We start from the raw sequence: 22224 nt of genomic DNA on the forward strand, positions 1-22224 counted from the left end.
ATGTCAATGTTAGTCTTTAATGTAATATTAGGTTATAGCTCGTGGAAACCACAGTTACAAAAATAAATAATTTTTTATAGTAAAAAATCTTAATTATTAATCAATTATTTTTAATAAATTATTAATTAAGATATTTATTTTTTATTCATGTAAAACTATAATCGTTGATTCAAATAAATATATAAAATTATTTTTCAAGACACAAGAGACAATTTATGTTTGTGAATTAATGAAAAAATAATGATATTGTATAATGAAATGGTAAATTGCTTATAAAAATAAAACAACCACAATAAATAAAGTAAATTAAACATGGTTATGACAAATCAGAAAATAAAGTTGTTGAAATAAAAATATATGAAAAAATATAACAAATTACAAATGAAAATTAACAAAAAAGGTTTTATTACAAATAACAATAAAAGATGTTATAAGAAATAATATTCTACAAACTATTTACAAATTTCTAATAACTTCTTTACACACAACATTAGAATTTATTTGTAACTCTATCATTCTTATCTGAAATTAACAATTTTAACATTTCTCTACTTTTAACTCTAGATAAGACAACATACAATTGGTCATGTGTAAAAATTCGGATCTTCGAAAAACAAACCAACATTAGATAAAGATTGTCATTGACTCTTGTTAATTGTCATTGCAAAACAAACGGCTAATGTAAAATTTCTTCTTTGGAATTTGAATGAGATTTATTTTCCAGATGGTGTTAAGGACATTCTTGGAATAATGGTGTACAAATGCAAATAAATAAAATTATATAAATGTTAAGAAATAGCAACGTAATTTGCTGCTAAAGTTTAGGACAAATTACAAAGCAATAGCAACGTACTTTATTTTATGCATTAATATACTGTAACGTCTGCAAATTTGGGTTAGACATGTAAAGGATAATAAGTAATAATTATTATAATTTTAAATAATCCAATAGGATACTCCTCACTTCTCAGTCTTGTGCGTTGCAGACTATTTAATATACGCCTTTTAGGGGAATTTATCGACGAGCGATAAATTACGTTTTAATTTGGTAGAAGATTATGTAAGATAAATAATCTTAAACATAGTTATATTAAATGTGACAATGACTCCATACATATAAAGAATTCTGAAATCCGACTTCGTATGAAGATATTATGTTTCTTTGAAGTTTCGCGATTAAACCGACACGACTCTACATATCGTAAAAACTGAATTTTTGATGAATTACTTTTTAGCCTTAGAGATATAAACAAAAAACCGTAATCGTTATTAAACCAAGAGCGTGCATGTAAAGAACGTTCAAATCTGACTTCGTGAGAGGAAGTTATGATTTGTCGAAGTTTCAACATAACAATATATAGCTCAGAAACCAAAATTAAAAAGGGTCGATTGTTAGGAAAACCAATCTAAATAAGAGTTGAAGATCTCATCCATACTTATATGTCAATATAAAGACAATCGAGAATAGATATCATATGAGAAATTTGTGATTTTTATACAGACTTTCACAATTTAAGCCTGTTAAAAATATAGCTTTAAAATAAAGTCAAAATTAGCCGACGAAGTATAAATGAAAGTTGTAGATATCATTGATAGCTACGCGTGAATATAAAACCCGTCGAAAGTGAAGCTTGTATGAAGAAGATATGAATTTTTCGTGGAACGGAAATTCCCCGTGCGTGCCCGCATGCACAGACAGCATGCGTGGCACGCATTGACACTCCACCCTTATCCGCCCCGTTTCATGAAGTGAGACACCATGTCTCACGATGTGAAGAGCCTCTCGACAACCTATAAATAACATTTAAAGTTCATTTGATTTCGACACCAACCCAATTCACTTCTCTCGAGTTTCTCTCAATCTTGAGCCCATTTCCCCTTAGTTTTAAGTATCTGACGAAGCTCTAAAGCCCCTGAGAGCCTGTCATCTAATAGCTAGCAAGCCAGAGTTCTGCCAACGCAGTTTACCGGTTTTCGCTAAAACCTCTGTAAGCTAAGCTACACTTTTTTGTTTTCAGTGTAACTTATATTTATAGTAATAAGTCGTTCTTATGAACTTATAAATAAGATTTGTCAGTGATTCCAATTCATTATATTGATTGATCTGTAAAATCCCAAAAATCAAGGTAAAAATTTTAATTCTTAAAATCCAACCAAACACCATAAATGTTTACAAAACATAGTTCCCAAAAGTAATAATTGTGAATAAGAGTATCCCAAAATCAGATATCATAAAATAAGAAGAATGTGCATGATCATGCCTTAGCTATCCCTCAATCATCTAAAGTACCAAAAACATAAGACCGAAACTGTAAGCCAAAGCTTAGTGAGTTCCCTTAAAGTACCACACACAACCAAAAAATTATACAATTATGCATTCTAGGTCCAATCAATCATCAGAATAAAATAACCTCGGGCATATAGCCATCGAGCTGGATTACCCCCGACCCAATCAGTCATTCAACTGGAATGCTAATATGCAACTGGTCTAATCAGTCATCGGACTGATATACCGTAGGGTCCACATCCATCAGGTTGGGTTACCCCCGGTCTGTTGGCTCACACATATAGCAGTAAAGCCTCAACCCAAACCATACTATCTTGACATATGCAACAGATAAACATATAAATAGTCAATAGGCAAACAAACAGATCTACATATCACTACCCCATAACAACATCCTATAAATCAGAATACAGATCTAACAGATCACTATAGCATAAAAACATCTTATATACCAGGATACATAACCTAGTTGGCCGACATTGGTGCTTGTTCTAAAGTCGAAATCAAGAACTGAAGAACACACACACACTCACATTCATGAACACTATATCTGATGAACACGCATACACACGAAACAATCTCTCTCTCAAACGAAAACCCACAAAATCCAATCTACAATCGATTTAGGTATTTATGTGTATGTAGGTTTCCTTCTGGAAATTGTTTTATGTATATTCATCCCTAAAGTTTGTCGGATCCCCCATAAGTTCCAAACCAAAAAGCTTCGTCTTACTCTTTCTGAAACTGAAATTGAAGCCAACACCCACCTCCTATCCCTCATATCCACTTCTCCTTTACTCTGAACCGAAGGAGACTGAATCGATGTCATCATTGAAGCACTTCAAGTGGGAGTTTTCAAAGGATTTTGTTGTTGTTGCAAGTTGGTTCTTGAGAAATCGACGAGCTATCTCAAGTAAGATTCGTACTCCCTTGTCGTTTCTCTAATCATTGTCTGTATATGAAAATTGAAACCATTTATCACTTCAAATTCAGTAAATGGGTTCTTATCAGTTTCTAAAGCTTTGTTTTTCCAATCTGGGTTTTGTTGGAATTTCTTATTCGTCGATGATGATCTGGTATATGGGGTTTGGATTTAGATATCGAACATTTATTATTTGTTTTTTGTTTCAACTTCGTTAACCAGGTGTAAATAACTGTTGTAATAGAGTTAAAGCTGGAAGAAGATGAATATAAGTTTCGAAGTTGTTGTGCAGATAAGGAGAAACTCATGTTGAAGAAATTACAAAACAAGGTTTAAAAAATTGCAGCGATGATGATTTCTTGATGAACTTTTTGTATAATTATTCTTCAAGGGTTCCTTGATTTCAAACCATGATAACAATGGGTTCAATATCTCTCTGGAATTGGGGTTGTAAGAGAAAGAGAGAGAGAGAGAGAGAGAGAGAGTATTTTGTTTTTGTTTTATTTTTAATTGTTCTTTAATTACTAGTAATAAAATAAAAATGGAAAATTAAATACCAAGGGCAAAATCGTCTTTATAAAAACAGTTCAAACCAAACTGGACCAAACTCGCAAGAAATTGAAACTTTTGGACCACCGGTGCTAGTCTAAACTTTTATTGACCAAAATATACCAGTTTTGACATATTATAGGGACCATTCTTACAATTTTGTCTAATAGATAAGTTTTTTCATTGAGATTTTTCATTAATTTGGTGGGGCTCACAAACTTTTAACCAATTGTAAATAGAAAGTTTTTTTGAAGTCCCAAAAAAAACATAATGAAGCACTTGAAGTTTTTTTTTATTTTAGAGATAAAACAAGTTTTTTTTTTTTTTTTTTTTTTTTTTTTTTTTTTTTTTTTTTTTTAAAGTTTTTTAATGAAAAAACTCCATAAAAACTCTGATACGGATGCTTTAAGAAAGCAAGAAGCACTTGAAGGACTTAAAACTGGTTGTTTAATAGTAAGCAAAGATTAGGAACAGACGCAGTTAGGTCAAGATTTGTTATATTTTCTTGATTTATAACACAAACAAACCAAACCAAACAAAAATGACTATTTTTCTAAATCTGAAAGATTTTTGGATTGTAACAACAAAAAAAAACAAACAACACGGAATCATTTTTACAGCTTTTTTCAAGTCAGGGCTCCCCATAACAAGTCGAATATCGATTCTATTCAAAAGTGCATTAATTAGAGAACATATAAGTTTGATAAAATATGGAATATAACACATTCAAGAGATACATACATCAGGTTCCTCATTTGATATTTTTTATTACTTTTTCTTTAGCTTTTTGGGCAGCAACATCGACCACATTTTCCCTTGCCCGCTTTACCAAACCACCTTTTGCCTCCAATACCTTTCCTTTAACATCTTTTTTCATTTTTGAAACCTGAGTATAACCACTTATAAGCTCTTAATTATTATGTTTTTATATTCTTTTTAAACATTAATATTTGTAATATATTCATACGAAATTACCTGCTCGAATCCTTCCTTAACTTCCTCAGCTGCTTCTGTTACCTCTGCACATGTTTCTTCCACTTTCTCATCCGTGTTCTGTGATTTTCACAACGTTTTATTTCCTTGTTTTTTTTTCAAAACTCAAAACATGCAATTTAACAATAAAAACTTATTTCATATTACGTTTTTCATCGACATACAAAATGATAATTCAATCAACGTGTGCATAAGAGCAAGATCATGATAAACTGAATTTTTTACCTTGAGTAAAGGTTTTGAAGAGGTGACAAATGCTCTAGGCCTTCTTGAGAAAGACAATAGGGATGTGTCATTGAAGATAAGATCTTCAGAAACCTTAAAAATATTACGTAATTTCAACATCGTGATGCTTTAAAGTTTAGAAATCATAAGCCAAGTATTTGTTCTTTATTCGAAGCTGATTGATGATAACAAGAAAATAGGAGAGACGGATCTAAACCTATTGCCACGTGTTTGTCATTGAGATCTTTAAGGCAATATTTTCATGGACGTCAAAATAAATTCTAAATTGTATCAAAATCGATTATCTAAACAAGTGACATGAAATGTCCCACTTGTTGGTTATTGGTTTATGTTATAATTTTTTTGTATTTATGGTTTATTTGTATGACGTCCAAAAAAATGGTAACGAGTGTAAGGTACTATTTGTTTTTTGTAAAAAAGACTTTTTCAGATCTTTTATTGCGTTGCGCAGCACAACACATGCGCAACAGTTTTTATCTTGCAGTTGTTTGTTTTTAGAAGTCTTCAGAGTAAAAAAACATTTTCGCATGTTCTGTTTGTGGCAGCACTTGTATTGTCTCGTCCAACCCATGGGCGGATTTAGGGAGAGTAAAATATCATTATTTTTTGTTGAAATATCATAAAATCTTGCTGAAATGTCATACATTATTAAATTTTCGGTATTAAAAACCTATTTTTGGTATATAAAATTATTTTATTTTATTTTTTTAATATCTACAGTAACATACAGATGTTAAAAAACAAACACGTTTCTTATTACAGTCAGCAACCATTTGGTTCATCTCTTCTGCTGCAGAAGGTTGTAAAGGTGGTACGCAAACTTCATAAATTTTTGTTTCAAAAAAACAAACACCTAAGAGACATCGGTCGGATCTTAGAACATATGTTGAAAAGGTTGGCAATTAATTCTGTATGTCTCTTTTCAATTTTTTTTATTTTTGCTAATAGCTTATTCATAAGTACTTTATTGACTATAAAACTATGCCTTACCACTAACACTATGAGCAAGCCAAGCCCAAAGCCTACCATTAACACTCATTTGTTAGGCTATCATGAACTTGACTAATCTCATACCACGCCCAATCCCAGGATGAGCGGGCCCATGGCCCAAGAGCATAGTCGAGTTGATTTTTAACTTCGATTGTTTATTTCTCTTTTTTTGGCTTGTTAATAGGAATTCTAAAGTTATTTTTCTGTTGCCTTGAACACTATATAAACTTCTAGTTCATTGCAAACTTTTTTTTTTCTTTTCCATCTTTTTAATGATTGATATTAACGAGAATATGTTTACATTGTTTTCCTTAATTGGGTTTAGTCGTTAATATGTTTAAACAACTAGTTTTTCTTTTCTAATAATTATTTAAGTTTAAAAAGTTATCAAATTTATTCTAGGGAAATTTTCAACAAAATGCCCTGTATTCTACGTTCATTCTCAATAAGTTCATGATTTTATTTTTTTAACATAAAAGTACAAAATATTAGGGGTGTTTGCGGTTCGGTTTGAAACCGTGAAACCGGCCAAACCGGTCATCGGTTTGGTTTTACGGTTTGTATTTTTCTTTACGGTTTGGTTTGCGGTTTCGAACTTTTCAAACCGTATTGAACGGTTTGGCTTACGGTTTTTAAGATTTAAAACCGTATAAGACTGTAGGATTTGTATATATATTAATTTATTTTTTGATATGTAATTGTATTTTTTTGTATTATATATTAATTTTTATATACAAATAATAAACTTTAAAACCCACAATATTTAAGTATTACAGCCCAATTGTAGTTTCTTTTGTTTATCTGGTAATTAGTAAATGAAGCCCAAATCGTCCACCTCCAAGCAATCGTGAATTCGTGATTCACTTACTCGTTTCAGCTTGCCCTAATCGAGTACGTAATTCGCAAAGACGCAAAGGCTCTGTTTCTCTTGTTTTCTCTATCGTTTTCAGTTGTCACACCACGCCATGTCACCAATTCACTCGACTAAAATGAGCCTAAAAAGCCCAAACCGTGAAACCAAACCGGAGCCAAACCGTTAGTAACGGTTTGGTTTGGTTCGGTTTTAAATTTTCAATGGTTCGACTTCGGTTTTTGCTTAACAAAAACCGTTAGTAACGGTTTGGCTTCGGTTTGACCTAAAACCAATGTTTTAAAACCCGGGTTTTTAGTTGACCCGGTGTGATGACCGGTTCACGGGTCAACCGGTTCAACCGCCGGGTCAACCCGGTTTATGGCATTTTTTTATTTTCATATATTTTTGCTTTCCTGCATACTACATAGACATATAATACCAATAATTTGATGTCAACAAAGTTTAATCTAAACACAAAAAACAATCTTAACACAACAAACAACCACATAAAGTATTAATAACAAGTTATAGATCAATCTTAACACAACAAACAACAACATAAAGTATAAATAACAAAAGAAAACATAGTTGTAGACAAATCCAAACACGTTACGACCAAACCAAATCATGGATCTTGAGAAATTGGAGTATTATAAGCATCGATCTCGCGGTCACTTAGTAACTAAAATTCACTATCAACTTCATGATCAACATGGTCACCTTGTGATTCAGAAGCCGGTTCATGCTCTTGCTCATCAAGCATATTTTCCAAATCATCATAATTAAGTTCTCCTTCGCGCTATTCTTCAACCACCCAAAATCCCGTCTTATCAATATTTTCATAGTCAACAGGATCGTAAGACCTCATATCAACCTTCAATCTACAAAAACATTCAAAAAAATCTCAAATATAACTTGGTCATTTTATAGCATAGTATATCTTAGCAAGTTACCATACCTATTTTGTAAACGCAAGTTGTAATGAACAAATACAAGATCATTTAGCCTTTGATGTTCCAATCTATTCCTCCGTTTCGTGTGAATCCTTTCAAATACACTCCAGTTACGTTCGCAACCGGAAGAAGATGTCGTTTGACTTAATATTCTAATAGCAAACTTTTGCAAAACTGGAATATCTCCGCCAAATAACTTCCACCACTCATCTACAAAAGATATAGTTAGCAAAAAAAATATATTAGAAAATACAATATTTTATATATAATAATGACACATTAAATTTAAATCATACCTGGACGAGTAAGATTACGAGAAGCAACGGCACTAGATCTACCAAAGGTACCTTGAGCATCACAAAACCTCCCTAAATTCAATGTAATATTTAACACGTCATCACCTTTAAAAGTCTTTTCAACCATTTCAAGAACGCCTTGAAACACCTCATTCTTCTTACAAAGATTTGCATGATCATATTGAAAAACAGGATTCAACCAATAAGCCGCACAATAAATACTTTTTCTTAACATCCTATTCCAACGACTATCAATTATGTTAGTGTAAGGCCTATATAATTCCTTCTTCTTCTTAAACAATTCCTTAATCCCTCTTCTTGCCCGATACATTCCCTCGTAAACATAACCAATTGCAGGTTTTTCATCCGAATCACACAACCGCAAAAGCTTTAACAAAGGAGTCATTACTTTCACTGTAATCAAACAATTCTTCCAAAAGATTTCATTCAAGACAATCTGTTTACATTCAACCGCATTTTCCACTTTCAACATCTTCTTAAACTCATTAGATATGACCACTGCTTGTAAATCTTCTTTATGGTCATACAAACTTTGCAATGCTATGAACACGGTACCAAACCGAGTAGCACCTGGACGGATAATTTCTTTCTAACCGGGTCTTTTTCTTAACCAATTCAAGGGCTGTAAGTCCCTAATTTGCCTGTGTATCAGTCAGATCCGTTTGATGGTGCGGAATCCCAATCAAACGGATGATGTCAGATCAAATAGAAGAGAAGGAGAAGAAGAATAATATGAATCTTGTATGTATTGATATGAATTATGATTCAGATACAAGAGATTCACACACACAAAATGCTATCTAGTTTCTCTCTTCTCTCGTTCATCAATCAATCCTCACACCCTCACCCATATATATACATGAGAATATGGGCCGGGTAAACATGGGCCGTAAACAGGGTTTACGGCCGTACACACCTCCCTGGCCGTAAACTTGACCATAAACACATAAGAAATTACAGAAAAATACAATTGCCCAGAAAAGTAAAGTATAAACCATATTTTGACCCAACAATCTCCCCCTTGGTTTATAACTTTCTTTTCTTAATGACCCAACAAGCTCCCCCTAAAAGGTAGCTAGCTCTTCTTGTCAATCTTCAATGGAAGCTTGGCTTCAGCTTTAACCTTTGATTTCTTCACAGCATCAGGATGAACATATGAATCTTCAATGAATGACTTCATCTTGAGCACTTGAGGTTTTCTTCAGATTTTTTTGGATTTTTGATTTTTTTTTTGTTTTTGAACAAGAAATAAAACTGAAATAACACTATTTTTGTATTTTTAAATTTTTAATTTTTTTTTATATTTTTCTTTGATTTTTGAATATTTTTGATTTTTTTTCATTATTTTTAATTTTTTTTAATTTTCCCCTAATATTTAAATTAGAAGAAACTATGACAAATTTAACAAAAATAAAAATGATATCTAACTTTAAGAGTGATTTGGGATCAAAGTTTTTAGAAAACCTTTATCCACTTGTCGGTACCTTCTATCTTCACGTCTTTGTCTGGTCGATCGTCGGTATTGTTGTCTACTTAAACACGAAAAATTGTGACTGATTTAGGACATACTATGTGATACAAGACAAGGTGAACTTAAGTTCCTAAAAATTATATCTGATCCTAATTCCTTAGATACTATATCTTAAGGACCATTCATCTGACGACAACCAGGGATATTGTTGTCCACCTAAATTGAGCAGCGAGATCTACAGGCAATCTGTATGTGTTCAATTTTAAGTGTACTGGAACGTGTTTCCCGCTTCCAGATATGCCCCAGCCATCAAGAACTTCCAGAGTACTCCTTACACCCGGTGAGCAGACAACCATTCAGAGAGAGGAGAGATTTAGAATTCTATTACTTACTACTTCAGAGGGGTTGAGAAGAAGAAGGTTGCATATGTTGTGTACCAGGTCGGATTAGAAGTCGCGCAAAGGAGACAGCATATGGCTAACAGATAAGAAGTATTTCACATATATAGCCTACAGAGAAATAAAGTTGCATATGTTGTGTACTAGGTCGGATTATAAGTCACGCAAAAGAGATAACATATGACTAACAGACAGAAAGAAAGAAAATGATATTCTACAGACCTAATTTATCGGAATTTACCAGTCGCCCCATCCAACCAGAATTAAAGACAGAATCCGCACACCGAGGAAGAGTTAAACCACGGTTCCAAGTACAGGTTCAATTTATGTGACGAGTAGATTCCCATATATATCTCCCTGCTCAACCTATCCGAGCGTCGTATTGTCAGGCTAAATGTATCTAACTAGGTCAAGATTTGTCAAGTCTATAAATTTCCTAAGTACATTTCCCTCAAGCACATTTCATAACCAACATTTTTTTTTTTGATTTTTTGATTTTCTAATGTTTTTGGATTTTTGAAAGTTTTCTAATTTTTGTTTTGTTTTTATTTCTCCCCCTAAATTTGTGCATAGGAGAGAAACAAAAGTACCTGCACAAATTTAAACTATCTTAAAACAAAAATTTGTCTTTAAAGCGAATCAGCTTAAGAAAAACTCAGGAGTATAGAAAAGAAACTCAAACCGTAAGTCACCGATTGAATCTGCATTCAGAAGGTCTGAAAACAGCACGCATAATCTAAGAATAGATCCGAAAATTCTTCATGTCATTAAGCACTAACCCCATTTGTGATCTCTTCCTTTCTTCCTTTCCCACAAAAGGACACATTCTCCCAAACAATGTTCTGAGTGTTGTACAATTGAGAGATGCCTCCTATCATGTGCCTAGAACAGCTACTACCAACAAACCGAAGTCTGATGATATGCCTCCATAGCTGCTCCGACACAGAGCGAAATTAGTTAGTCTTTGGAACCCAGTCCATTTTGAAACTGGGTCGACCTTTTTCATCAATGTAGGTTACTCTTTCCCATGACATATCCTGCTTATCACAAGCAGAAGATGATGAAATATTAGAGTCATTAGAAGAGTTGGGAGTTTTCACCTTTGGAAACCATCTATATTCCGGTTTAACCCATTTCTTGTTCGATCCGATGGGAGCCTCGACACTTGATTTGGAACTTGAAGCTGGCTGCCGAGATGACTTTGACCTAACCGGTCTTTGTTTCACTGGAGCATCTCTTGGATTGGGCTTCTTGACCGACATTTCCTTCTTTCCCTTGGGATTCGGATTCTTTGCCTTGTGGGTTTGATTCTTGGCCTTGGGAGTTGAATTCTTGGCCTTCTTGGCATTCCAGTCGTCAATGTATGATCTTGATCTCGAGGGGTTTCTTTTGAAGTATCTCCCTCTTGGCGCGTTCTGCCAGCCTTGAGCATAGTATGGAACGTGTGCGCGATTAGGACAATTTCTGGCAATGTGTCCAGGTGTTCCACAGTGAAAACAAGTCTTTTTCTTCACTGGGAAATTGTTTCTTCCCGCCCCTGGTGGCGTATCTTTGCCTTGTCTCTTGTTGTTCCCACATGCACACTTGCCACAATAACTATGTTGCGTTGGAATTGGTGGCATGTATTTCTCAATGGCAGGCTGATCAGAAGCAGTTGAGTTCGAAGCAACAGATTCAGAGTTCAAGGAGATGTTGGTTTGTTCAATGGTTTTCTCCTTGTTCTCATCTTTTGCTACTTTACCTGCACATGAAGTAGCAACATTAGTATCTTCAATATTAATAACTCCTCCTGACACAAATCCAGCTCGTTTGCCATATCGAATATATGGCTGCCTGTCAGTTTCGTCCTGTGTCATAGGGATGGATGTGTAGTTATTATTATAAGGAGGAGGTACACTATCATACCCCAAACCCTTGTTTTGATTTTCTTTGAATTTTAATTGGGTTTCATATAAGGACTCGACTATCTGACTTCACGCAGTATAATTTTTAAAACTAACGTCTGTTTTTCCACACTTAATTTTTAAAGCGTCAAGTTCTTCAGTTACATCAGCAAGTTGTCTCTTAATATAATCATAATTTTCATACCTGTTGTTATACTCTTCCTGAAGTTTCCTAAAGTCCTTAGTTTTTGCTTCTAATTCAGCCTTCAGGGGTTTCTGTCCTTTCCTGAGTTGATACCCTTCATATCTCAGGTCCTCAACTTCTCTTTTAAATAAATCAATTTGTTCCCGAAGAAATTTAATCGTGGCTTCACAAGCTGGAGTACATGTAACTTCAGTGACCGGAATGTTTTCAGAACTCATTGTTTCTCTACACTTCAAAACATCAAGTTCTTGAATTACATCAGCAAGACTAAGATGATTGAGATCTTTTGTCTTCTTGATGATAGCCACGTTCATATCCCACGATTTCGGAAGTGAGTTCAATAGCTTTTTGTTTATCTCAGATTTGGTCAAGAAGACCCCAACTATATTCATCTCAGTAGTAAGTGTAGTAAATCGCTGCAACTGAGTTTTCAGGGTTTCTCCAGGGATATAATCGAACATGTTGAAATTTTGTCTTAACATCTCCTGACGACTCTCTTTCATGTTTTTCAATTCCCTCGTAAACTTAAAATCAATTAAAAGCACAACTAGAAGCTAAAATAAAACTTAAAAGTCAAACTCTTTGATTATAAACCTCAAAAGTCAACCTTAAAAGTCAAATTTAAAAAGTTAAACTCAAAAGTCAAACTTGAAAAGTCAAGCTTATAAGTCAAATTAAAAAAGTTAAACTCAAAAGTCAAACTTAAAATTCAAATTTAAAAAATTAAACTCAAAAGTCAAACTTGAAAAGTCAAAATCAAAATTTTAAATAAAAAATCAAAAATAAAAGTTAAAAAATAATAATTTTTTTTAATTATATAATTATTATTATTATTTATTTTTATTATTATTATTTTTTTAATTTTGGATGAAAAAGGAATTTAAAGCTAAAAGAAATTGAATTTTGGGCTGAAAGTATGAAATTTGCGAAACTTGGAAGCGGCAAAGAGTGGTTAAGTTTAAAATTTCGGAGTTAAGTTACAAAGGATCTGTTGTTGGAGTTGGCAAGGCCTGCTGACTATGAATTGGAGGTCCCAGGTTCGATCCTTGGCAACCTCAAATCGCGTGGGATTTTTTTAAATGCGAAGCACTGATGCGTTGATGCTGCTGACCGAGAAGACTTCCGACCCGGCGACTGCAAACTCCGACGACCCGAATCGGCAACCGCAAACTCCGGCGACCGTGAACAGTTTCCGGCCGTGAACTCCAAAACCCTAGCCGCCGGCCGCAAACTCCGACCAAAAACACCGATTTTTCGACTTTGAAGCTCCAAAACTCGATCAAAAACCCCTTTTTTTTATGAAAAACACAAAGAACAAACCCCCCTTATTTTTGCGAGATCTATCCAAAAACGCAAGAATATTTCGAAAATAAGATCAAATAATGCTCCAAATCTGACAAAATTGATTGATACAACTTGGCTCTGATACCAATTGTAAGTCCCTAATTTGCCTGTGTATCAGTCAGATCCGTTTGATGGTGCGGAATCTTAATCAAACGGATGATGTGAGATCAAATAGAAGAGAAGGAGAAGAAGAATAATATGAATCTTGTATGTATTGATATGAATTATGATCCAGATACAAGAGATTCACACACATAAAATGCTTTCTAGTTTCTCTCTTCTCTCGTTCATCAATCAATCCTCACACCCCTCACCCCTATATATATACATGAGAATATGGGCCGAGTAAACATGGGCCGTAAATAGGGTTTACGGCCGTAAAAACCTCCCTGGCCGTAAACTTGACCGTAAACACATAAGATATTACAGAAAAATACAATTGCCCAGAAAAGTAAAGTATAAACCATATTTTGACCCAACAAGGGCCACTTATGATTATAAACAAAAATAGTAACCCTTGATGCAAGATTGACCAAACTTTTCACATTATCCAATTCTGAAAGATCCTTTAATACAAGATTAAGACAATGCGCTGCATATGGAGACCAAGTAATAGAAGGATATCTTTCACATAACTTAGTACCAGCAAGCTTGTAATTAGCAGCATTATCAGTTACCATTTGAACCACATTTTTTTCTCCTACCATTTCAACAATCTCAGCAAACAAATTACACAAATTTATAGCATTGCTCTCTATATCAGATGCATCAACAGATTTAAGAAATGATATCCCTTTCAGACAATAAACCAAGAAATTAATCAAATGTCGTTGTGAAACATCCCTCCACCCATCACTCATAATTGTGCAACCTGCATCAACCCATTGACTTCTTAACGAATCAATTATCAATGAAACTGACTTTTTTGCATCTGTCAATAAATTAACCCTCAGAGCATGATAATTAGGTGCTTTGTACCCATAACCAATACTTGCTATTTTATCTACCATAAGTTGAAAAAAAGGAGAGTTGCAAGCATTCATAGGTATACATGCATCATAAAACCACATAGAAATAGCTAAATCCACATCATGTATTTTTGCCTTACTTTGCATTGCAGATTTGATAGTGGGTTGGGAATGATCATTTATACCTTTTGTAAAAAATGGATGCAAGTTTGAAGTAGATTTCCTTTTACCCTTTTTCACAGTTGACATTTCTATTTCCTCCATCTCTTCATCATCATCCAAGATAGTAACACTAGTGGTGCGTTTTTCTTTTTCTTTTTGGGCAGTCTCTTTCAACTTTCCTTGCATTGTAAACCGCACTTCTGGACTAACTTTTGGGCATGCTACTACCTTACCTTTAATACCAACAAGATGTTTCATAACCTTGTTTATTCCACCACCACCTATAACTTTTTGACAAAAGTTACATATCCATGCCTTTTTCCCCTTGTCATCAACGACTTGAGTAACATGTTCCCATGCTATATCCGTCTTTGTTCGTACATTTGATTGAACCGAAGAATGGGATTGAGCTTGAGATTGTGCTTGCAATGGTTGTTCTTCCCTTGATTCCATATCTAACTGCATTGAAAAGTAATTTTATAATCAATAAACATATGTCAATTGGATCCTAATTTCATAATCTACATAATCTAAACCTTGAAACAATGACCAATTAACAATAAATGAAATGTAAACTAACCAAATTTGTCACAAAACCTTGAAACAATGATAATTAACAATATGTGAACTGTAATTGATTTCACTTGTAATTGATAATTAACAATAAATAAACTAACCAAATCTATCACTTGTGTCAATTAGAGAATAAAATAAAATTGGAGAAGAAAATAAAACAAATCTAGCAACTGATTTCAGTCTTTCACAGCCAAAAGACCAGTCGATGTAGCAGCAAAAATAACCTGATTTCAAATAAACTAACTAAATCTATCACTTGTAATTTATAAATGAACTGTAATTTATAATTAACAATAAATAAACTAACTAAATCTATCACTTGTGTCAATTAGAGAAGAAAAGAAAATTGGAGAAGAAAATAAAATAAATCTAGCAACTGATTTCAGTCTTTCACAGCCAAAAGACCAGTCGATGTAGCAGCAAAAATAACCTGATTTCAAAGTCGCTGCATTGCAGTTGCTGTTGAGGTCACTGCATTGGATTTAGGTGGAGAAGGAACACCAGTCGATGTAGCAGCAAAAAAAAATCGCATAGAAAAGAAAGAAATCGGAAACTCACCTGTGGAGAAGAATGGAATCGCCGGAGAATGGAACTCGTTTGCGACTTGCTGCTTTTAGATTGCGACTTGCTGCTTTCGTTTAATCTTTTCCCATAGAAGAACGAAGAACAGAACTACCGAAGTCTCTTTTGTGGGTTGTGGCCTGGAGCGATACATCGATACTCAATTAATTAACCAAGCCCTAATAAACAGGCCAATCCGGGTTTTACCGGTTCACAATACCCGGTTCAACCGCGGTTTATGGTAAAACCGGCTGGTTCGATCCGGTCGGTATTTTTACAAAAACCCGGTCTCGATTAACCCATCTTCTATCCCGGGTCACGGTCCAACCGGTTCAACCGGCCGGGTCGACCCGGGTTTTATAACATTGCCTAAAACCCGAAAAAACCGGACTGTGAACACCCCTACAAAATATCAGCAATGTTAACAAAAAAAGGACTAGAAACTGGCAATCATTTATACCTATTTGGGAAAAAAAAAAAAACAAGATTACTGACTAAATTCTCAAATTCGTGGACAATTTCGTCTTCTTGTCAATTTCAATAATACTTATCGGTTTTTTTTTGTCCCTTTCTGTTAAAAAAATAAAATTACAGTTTTATTGTTAATGAGCTTAGAATATAAAGAGTTTGGTGAAGCTTTCCCTTGATTCTAATTCGAAACCTGGATTTTTAATCATGAAAAATTAATATTGAATTTGCATTAGGATCGAAACAAAATACATCAATTTATGGCTAACCATTAGGGGCGAGCATCCGCCCCGAAACGGTTTGGAACATGAGTCGGTTTAATGGAAATGAGAGGACCAAAAACGTGACCAGACAGTCTTTGATGCTGGTCCCGATTATCCAATTATTTACCCAGATGGAATCGGTACAACTTGTTATGTTGAATATACAACTCTATGAAACACTTGCTATCCAATGGTTTAGACGAATTATTTGAGCCTTCACGAGTAGGTAAATGATGTAGAAAAATACCAAATATAATGAAAAACTTGGTTATTTATGAATAAAACTTGGTACTATAGCAAAAAAATACTTTTGATACCCTGTTTTCGAGGGCATGTAACTCAAGTAATTTGTAACCAAATAAAGTGAAAATTTAGTTTAAAATGAAGTACAAAAAAGAAACTAAATGTTAGGATAAATATAATGTCAATCCGACTAACTTATAACAATTTAAAGAATATGACTAAGGCAACATTATGAAGTGATTTTGGCCCTTCAAATTTTGTGTTGGTGCCATTTGTTTACCCGTAACGGATAACACTAAAACCATTTGGAACCAAAACTGATATAGCCCTATAAGAAGAAACAAAAACTGGCCCACATTATCAAAACTGCTCTTGTTCCGGTCTGGTCCAATTAAGTTAAATGTTCACCCTACCAACCATGAGAATTGCAATACATAATGTATATTTTCAAGATATGAGACCAAAATCTTCTATAAAATTGGTCATATCAATTACTTATATCGTTAAACCAACAGACAATTATGGATCTTACGTTCAAACAAGTAATACACAGCTAGAATTCAAATAAATGATCAGTTTAGTTGAAACCCTAACAATGTGACCATGAACACAAAAATTAAACAACAAGAATCCAATTAAAAAATAAGCATTTAAACGTGAACCATAACCTTCTGTCTCGAGACCACAAACTCATCAAACTAATTCCTCTTTGAGATACCATGGTTTAATAAGTATACATTCCTCATGGTTTCATGATTATTCTCAATGAAAATGTACGTTCGGGTGTTCATATGTTTGTAGATGATCTTTCAATTTATAAAGCAATTCACTTCGTTTGTAATTTAACTACCAAAGAATTTGCACAAATTGATATTTATAAATGATGGAAAGAAAGAGAACATGTTTCATTATAGGTTCTCTTTCTTGCTACCATTTAAAAATAAATGTGGGATTATGCCACTTGGTAGAGGCTTTAGGTTTGTTTGACATAAAGTGTTTGAGAGCTTCTAGCTTCTAACTTTTAACAAAACATTTGAGTTTAAATAAAAAGTTTCATTTGTTACTACGAGCGTTTAGCTTTTAATTTATACAAAACGCTCCAAATCTAAAAGTTACTTCATCTAGCATTTAACAAAACGCTACTGAGTTTTTGAAATCAATTTACAGAATTACCTATATATATATATATATATATATATATATATATATATATATATGTGTGTGTGTGTGTGTGTGTGTGTGTATGTGTGTGTGTGTAAAATATGTGTTACGTTCGGATTGATTAATTTTGTTAAATTTAGAAAATTCAATAGTAAGTTGATTAATATCTTAATCATTTGGAAATTGTTGAACAAGAGTATTAATGTCAATTTCGCTATCATTATTAATATTTTCATATTCATCCATTGCTATTTGCCTAAAAGTATTAATATTTTTAATATTTAATTTTGAAAGTCTTTTATCTAATTCGTTTATTAAATTCAGGGGCGGACGCACAATTTCACGGTAAGGGGTGCATGAGAAAGTTAGGGTTGCACGATAGTTGAAAAAATAAAAATTTTAACAATTTTCGAAAATTTTTCCACTGCGACCGGAAAAGTTAGGGGTTGTCGTTGCCATCGGTGACCCCCCCCCCTAAATCCGCCCTTGATTAATTTTTTATTTCCTAAATTAAAATTTCCTGCGGATAAGAAACAAAACTAATATTTGAATATTTACTAGAACCTGCTGGTTTTTTTTTATTAAAACTTACCTTTTCTTTTTTCTCTTTTCATTTGAATAATTGTAATTCTATATTTTTAACGTTTTGTTTATTTTTATTGTTTCTATTTCTAAATTTGTTAAAATCTTTTGTAAATGTTTTTCTTTCAAGATCTTTTCTTCTATTTTATCTAATTGTTTTCCAATAATTGCTAAAACTTCATTTAAGTAATTGTTTTGATATATAATATTTTACAAATTTTTCAGTTGTTTGTTGATTTGAAACTTTTACTAGAGGAGTTGCTAAAATATCTTTATCAATAATAATTCTTTTTTTTTTTGTGGATAATTTAAAATAGTTTCTTGATTAGAGTCAATGTCTATGGATTTTTTTTAATTAAAAATAAGAGTATTAGAGTCATTTTTGAATGGATACTCAATATTATGTTTAGAAGTATAAAATAACTTAAACCATTGAAAAAATAGAGAATAAATTTTGTTTGATAAAACATAAGCTTTCCAGAGTCGTAAATGTAGAAATCTTTAAGTAATATGAATTTTTTTTGTTATGCCAAGCTCTTTTCTTATCATTATATTCCTTATAATATTAAATATTTTTAAGTAATTAAAATCAACGTGATATTCTATTTTAGAAAAATCCATATTAACAAGTTGTTTTGGTTAGGATTGAAGAAACATGATTTATTGTTTCTAAATTACAATTTCTGGACTATTTGTATGTCTTGACCATTTTAGTTAATCGAGAAAATTTTCTATTTGTTTATTATACGTATGGCTATTGGTTTGTAATTTTAATAAATAGTGTTTTTTTTGTGAGATCTTGAATATTTTAAATGTTGAATATTTTTACACATATTAGAGTTCATTTTCCAATACCTTTTTATTATGTTAATCCAAAGCCGATTATCTTTAGAACAATTAATCTGTATTTTAGAACTCATTTAACAAATTAATAAATTGTCAGAAATATAGTTAATTGAATAACTGATACATTTTATGACTAATTTAAAATGACCAATCTCAATTTTTAGTCTTCCTATTTTAACTTCTTGAATTGCAATACAATTTTGACCTTTAGATATTAATTCTTGTACTTCTGATTGATTTTCTTTTAAGTGTTTTGTTGAAGTGCTTAAGTCTTGCCAATTTTTTTTAAAGTAAATTAGTATTATAATTGTTATCGGAATTACAATATATTTGGGTTTTGTTACTCATATTTGTTGTTTAAACTTTTGAAGCTCATCTATAAAATTCGATTTAGTGGGACTAGGTAAACTAGTTTCACCATTTTGTTCATCTTGATAAAGTGGTTTAGGAATGAAATTAGTATAATCAGCAACTTTTAGTTGTAAAGATCTCTATTTTGAAAATGAAGGTTTTGAGGTGCGAACTTCTGGAATCGAACTTGTTGAAAATCATGATGATAAAAAATTTATAGAAGAAAAGTTTATATAAACTGATCCATCATTATGTTCAATAATATTAGAAATTTGTTTTGAAGAATCTAAAGTCTTTGGTTCAATAACGTTTTGTAAATTCCATCTACATGATTGAGTAATTTCCGACCATTTAAGCCTTTTAGGCATATAAACCTTAGTATGGTTAGTATTTGCTTAAAAAATAATTGTTTCATTTCTTGGGCTTGATAGATGGGTTCTTGGTTCTAACGTGGTTGTTATGGTTTTATAACAAACACGATAGATTATTGCTAAAGGCTTGATATTATCTTTAAATTCTAAATTTTTTGTTTCTACTGTTAAAACTAAAGTATCTAATATATTTTTATCGAATAATCCTATAGAAAAATTTGGATAACAGTTAAAATAAATTGGTCCTTTAGCAATATTTGTTTTTGCCATAACTAAAATAAAACTTTAAAAATCTTTATGTCTTTTATCTCTTAAAATTAGGAGAACGGGAGTATCAATACACATTCTAAATAAAGGTTTAATAGCAATTTGTACTAAACATATATGAAGAAATTTATATTTTTGTCTATGTTCTAAAATAGACTTTAATGATAATAGATTTAAATTTTGTTAGTTTTGACAAATAGACACAGTTTATTCGGTCATTTTGATTGAGTAATTTTGAAGATAATGGAAAGTTCTATTTTATATATTGTAATTATATTTGTTTTTGATATTGCCCAATCATTTAAACTTTGTTCTTTGCCACCAATAGTTTATTCGATAGATTTTATTTGATTATTATCATAATCTGGTTTTTAATTAATACTTTTACTAGGAATATATTTTTTGGATAATATGCATGAAAGACTACTCATATTTGATTTATTTTTTTAAAGATTTTATAAGAAAGCTTACTTGTTTTAATAGTGATAAACAGAAGGGAGTCGTCCTAATGATGATTGTGGTCTGACACCGCGACTTACGTCCTTATATATGTGTCTTACGTTAATCCAACCAATCAATGACCTTGACTTTGAATCATACTTATTAAAATTCATAATTTTCTTATAGAATTTAAAACCAAAATTAATCAAATTTGAAATAATTTTATCACACATAACCACCCAAAAAAATCTTTCTTGGCTCTGATACCATTATTTGATTTTAAGAAAGCCTAAATTAAGCTTGAATAATATGATTATCTTGATTGTATAAAATTTATATTGTTTTAACAAAAATTTCAAATCTTGTATAATTAATTGTTATAATAATTCGAAATGAAATAATCATAATAAATAACTAAAATATTTGTAGGAGAAAATGAATTCAAGAGTATAATGACAAAACAAGAATTAAATAAAGTACTCTTAAATAGTACCTTCTTTCAATAAACTTGAAATACAATTAGTACAAGCGTTTTGAGAAAGAATGACCTGGAAATCTACAGACTTTAAACATCTATAGGTAGATATAGAAACATTAGGGGTTTTTCTAGACATAAGCTATACATTTGAGAGAGTGAACATTTTCATAGCCTAAAACTAGAAACTTCAATTTTATTTATAGGTGATCTTGTGCTTGATTAAAGAATCTTTTTGAATAATTTTCTTGTGTAATGTTTTTTATACAAGGAAACTGTAGAATTATATTTGAAAATCTTCTTTTTATAAAGTTCCTTTTCTCTTTTGTCATCTTGTTATTATTGAGCATCTTCTTTTGATAAAAGCCTTTTGTCTTCATATTATATCTTCTTGAATAATTTTCTTGTGTAATGGCCGATAAGGAAATTATAGAATTATCCTGAACATCTTCTTTTGGTGAAAGTCCTTTGTCTTCATATCATAATTGAAATTAATCAATGGAGTTAATTATGACTTGCAATTATATTCTTGATAATATTTTGATAAAGAATTTGAGAATTGATTTTTATACACACGTTTATTACACATGCAATGTTTACACATATTTTACCCACACTTTTGAAAAATTGTTAATCATGAAGAACATTGAAACAAAATACCCTACATTGAAGGTATACACCAAAATAAAAATTAGAATATTTTATTCTTTGTATGGATCATCAAACGGGTCTTGAGCGTCTTAAAGTAATTGAGTTCTTGGAATAGATTCATTTGATTATGTAGGGGATCTACGAATATCTTGTAATAAACGTTGAAGTTCTTCTTATGATGAACCGATAGAGTTAAGAATTCTAGCTACTAGTTCAGGATCAGGGAGAAGAGCGTTCTTCATTTCTTCTGTTTTTTATTTTGTAGAATGATGGATTTCTTGATAATGTTTGATCACTTTTGTTGAGTTAGCTTGAGGAAGTTTGAATTTTTCCCACCATTTTATCCTATATTGGTAGTTAAGCCATGGATGAGAAATGTCTTTTGCATCTTGATAATTATAAGTGCATGACATAATCCATGGAATTT

At 32.1% G+C, this 22224-nt stretch overlaps 1 protein-coding gene across 2 annotated transcripts; it reads right to left on the minus strand.

Annotated features, from left to right (window-relative positions):
- Window positions 1-4420: 4420 nt before the first annotated feature.
- On the minus strand, window positions 4421-21308 carry LOC145070049 (uncharacterized). Of its 2 annotated transcripts, XR_013689803.1 has the most exons (4): window positions 21165-21308; window positions 4977-5069; window positions 4734-4811; window positions 4421-4644 (listed from the first exon to the last, which is right to left on the minus strand). XR_013689803.1 is itself a non-coding variant. In XM_079016973.1 (3 exons), exons 1-3 carry the CDS (start codon window positions 5094-5096, stop codon window positions 4510-4512), a joined length of 333 nt encoding a protein of 110 aa, XP_078873099.1. In that variant the 5' UTR covers window positions 5097-5217; the 3' UTR covers window positions 4421-4509. The 2 variants fall into 2 exon arrangements, 1 of the variants encoding a protein (XP_078873099.1); XM_079016973.1 differs by lacking the exon at window positions 21165-21308 and having other exon boundaries at window positions 4977-5217.
- Window positions 21309-22224: the final 916 nt, after the last annotated feature.

Source organism: Lactuca serriola, chromosome 1 (genome assembly GCF_051521515.1).
Source record: "Lactuca serriola cultivar US96UC23 chromosome 1, Lser_US96UC23_V15, whole genome shotgun sequence".
Taxonomy (NCBI): Eukaryota; Viridiplantae; Streptophyta; class Magnoliopsida; order Asterales; family Asteraceae; genus Lactuca; species Lactuca serriola.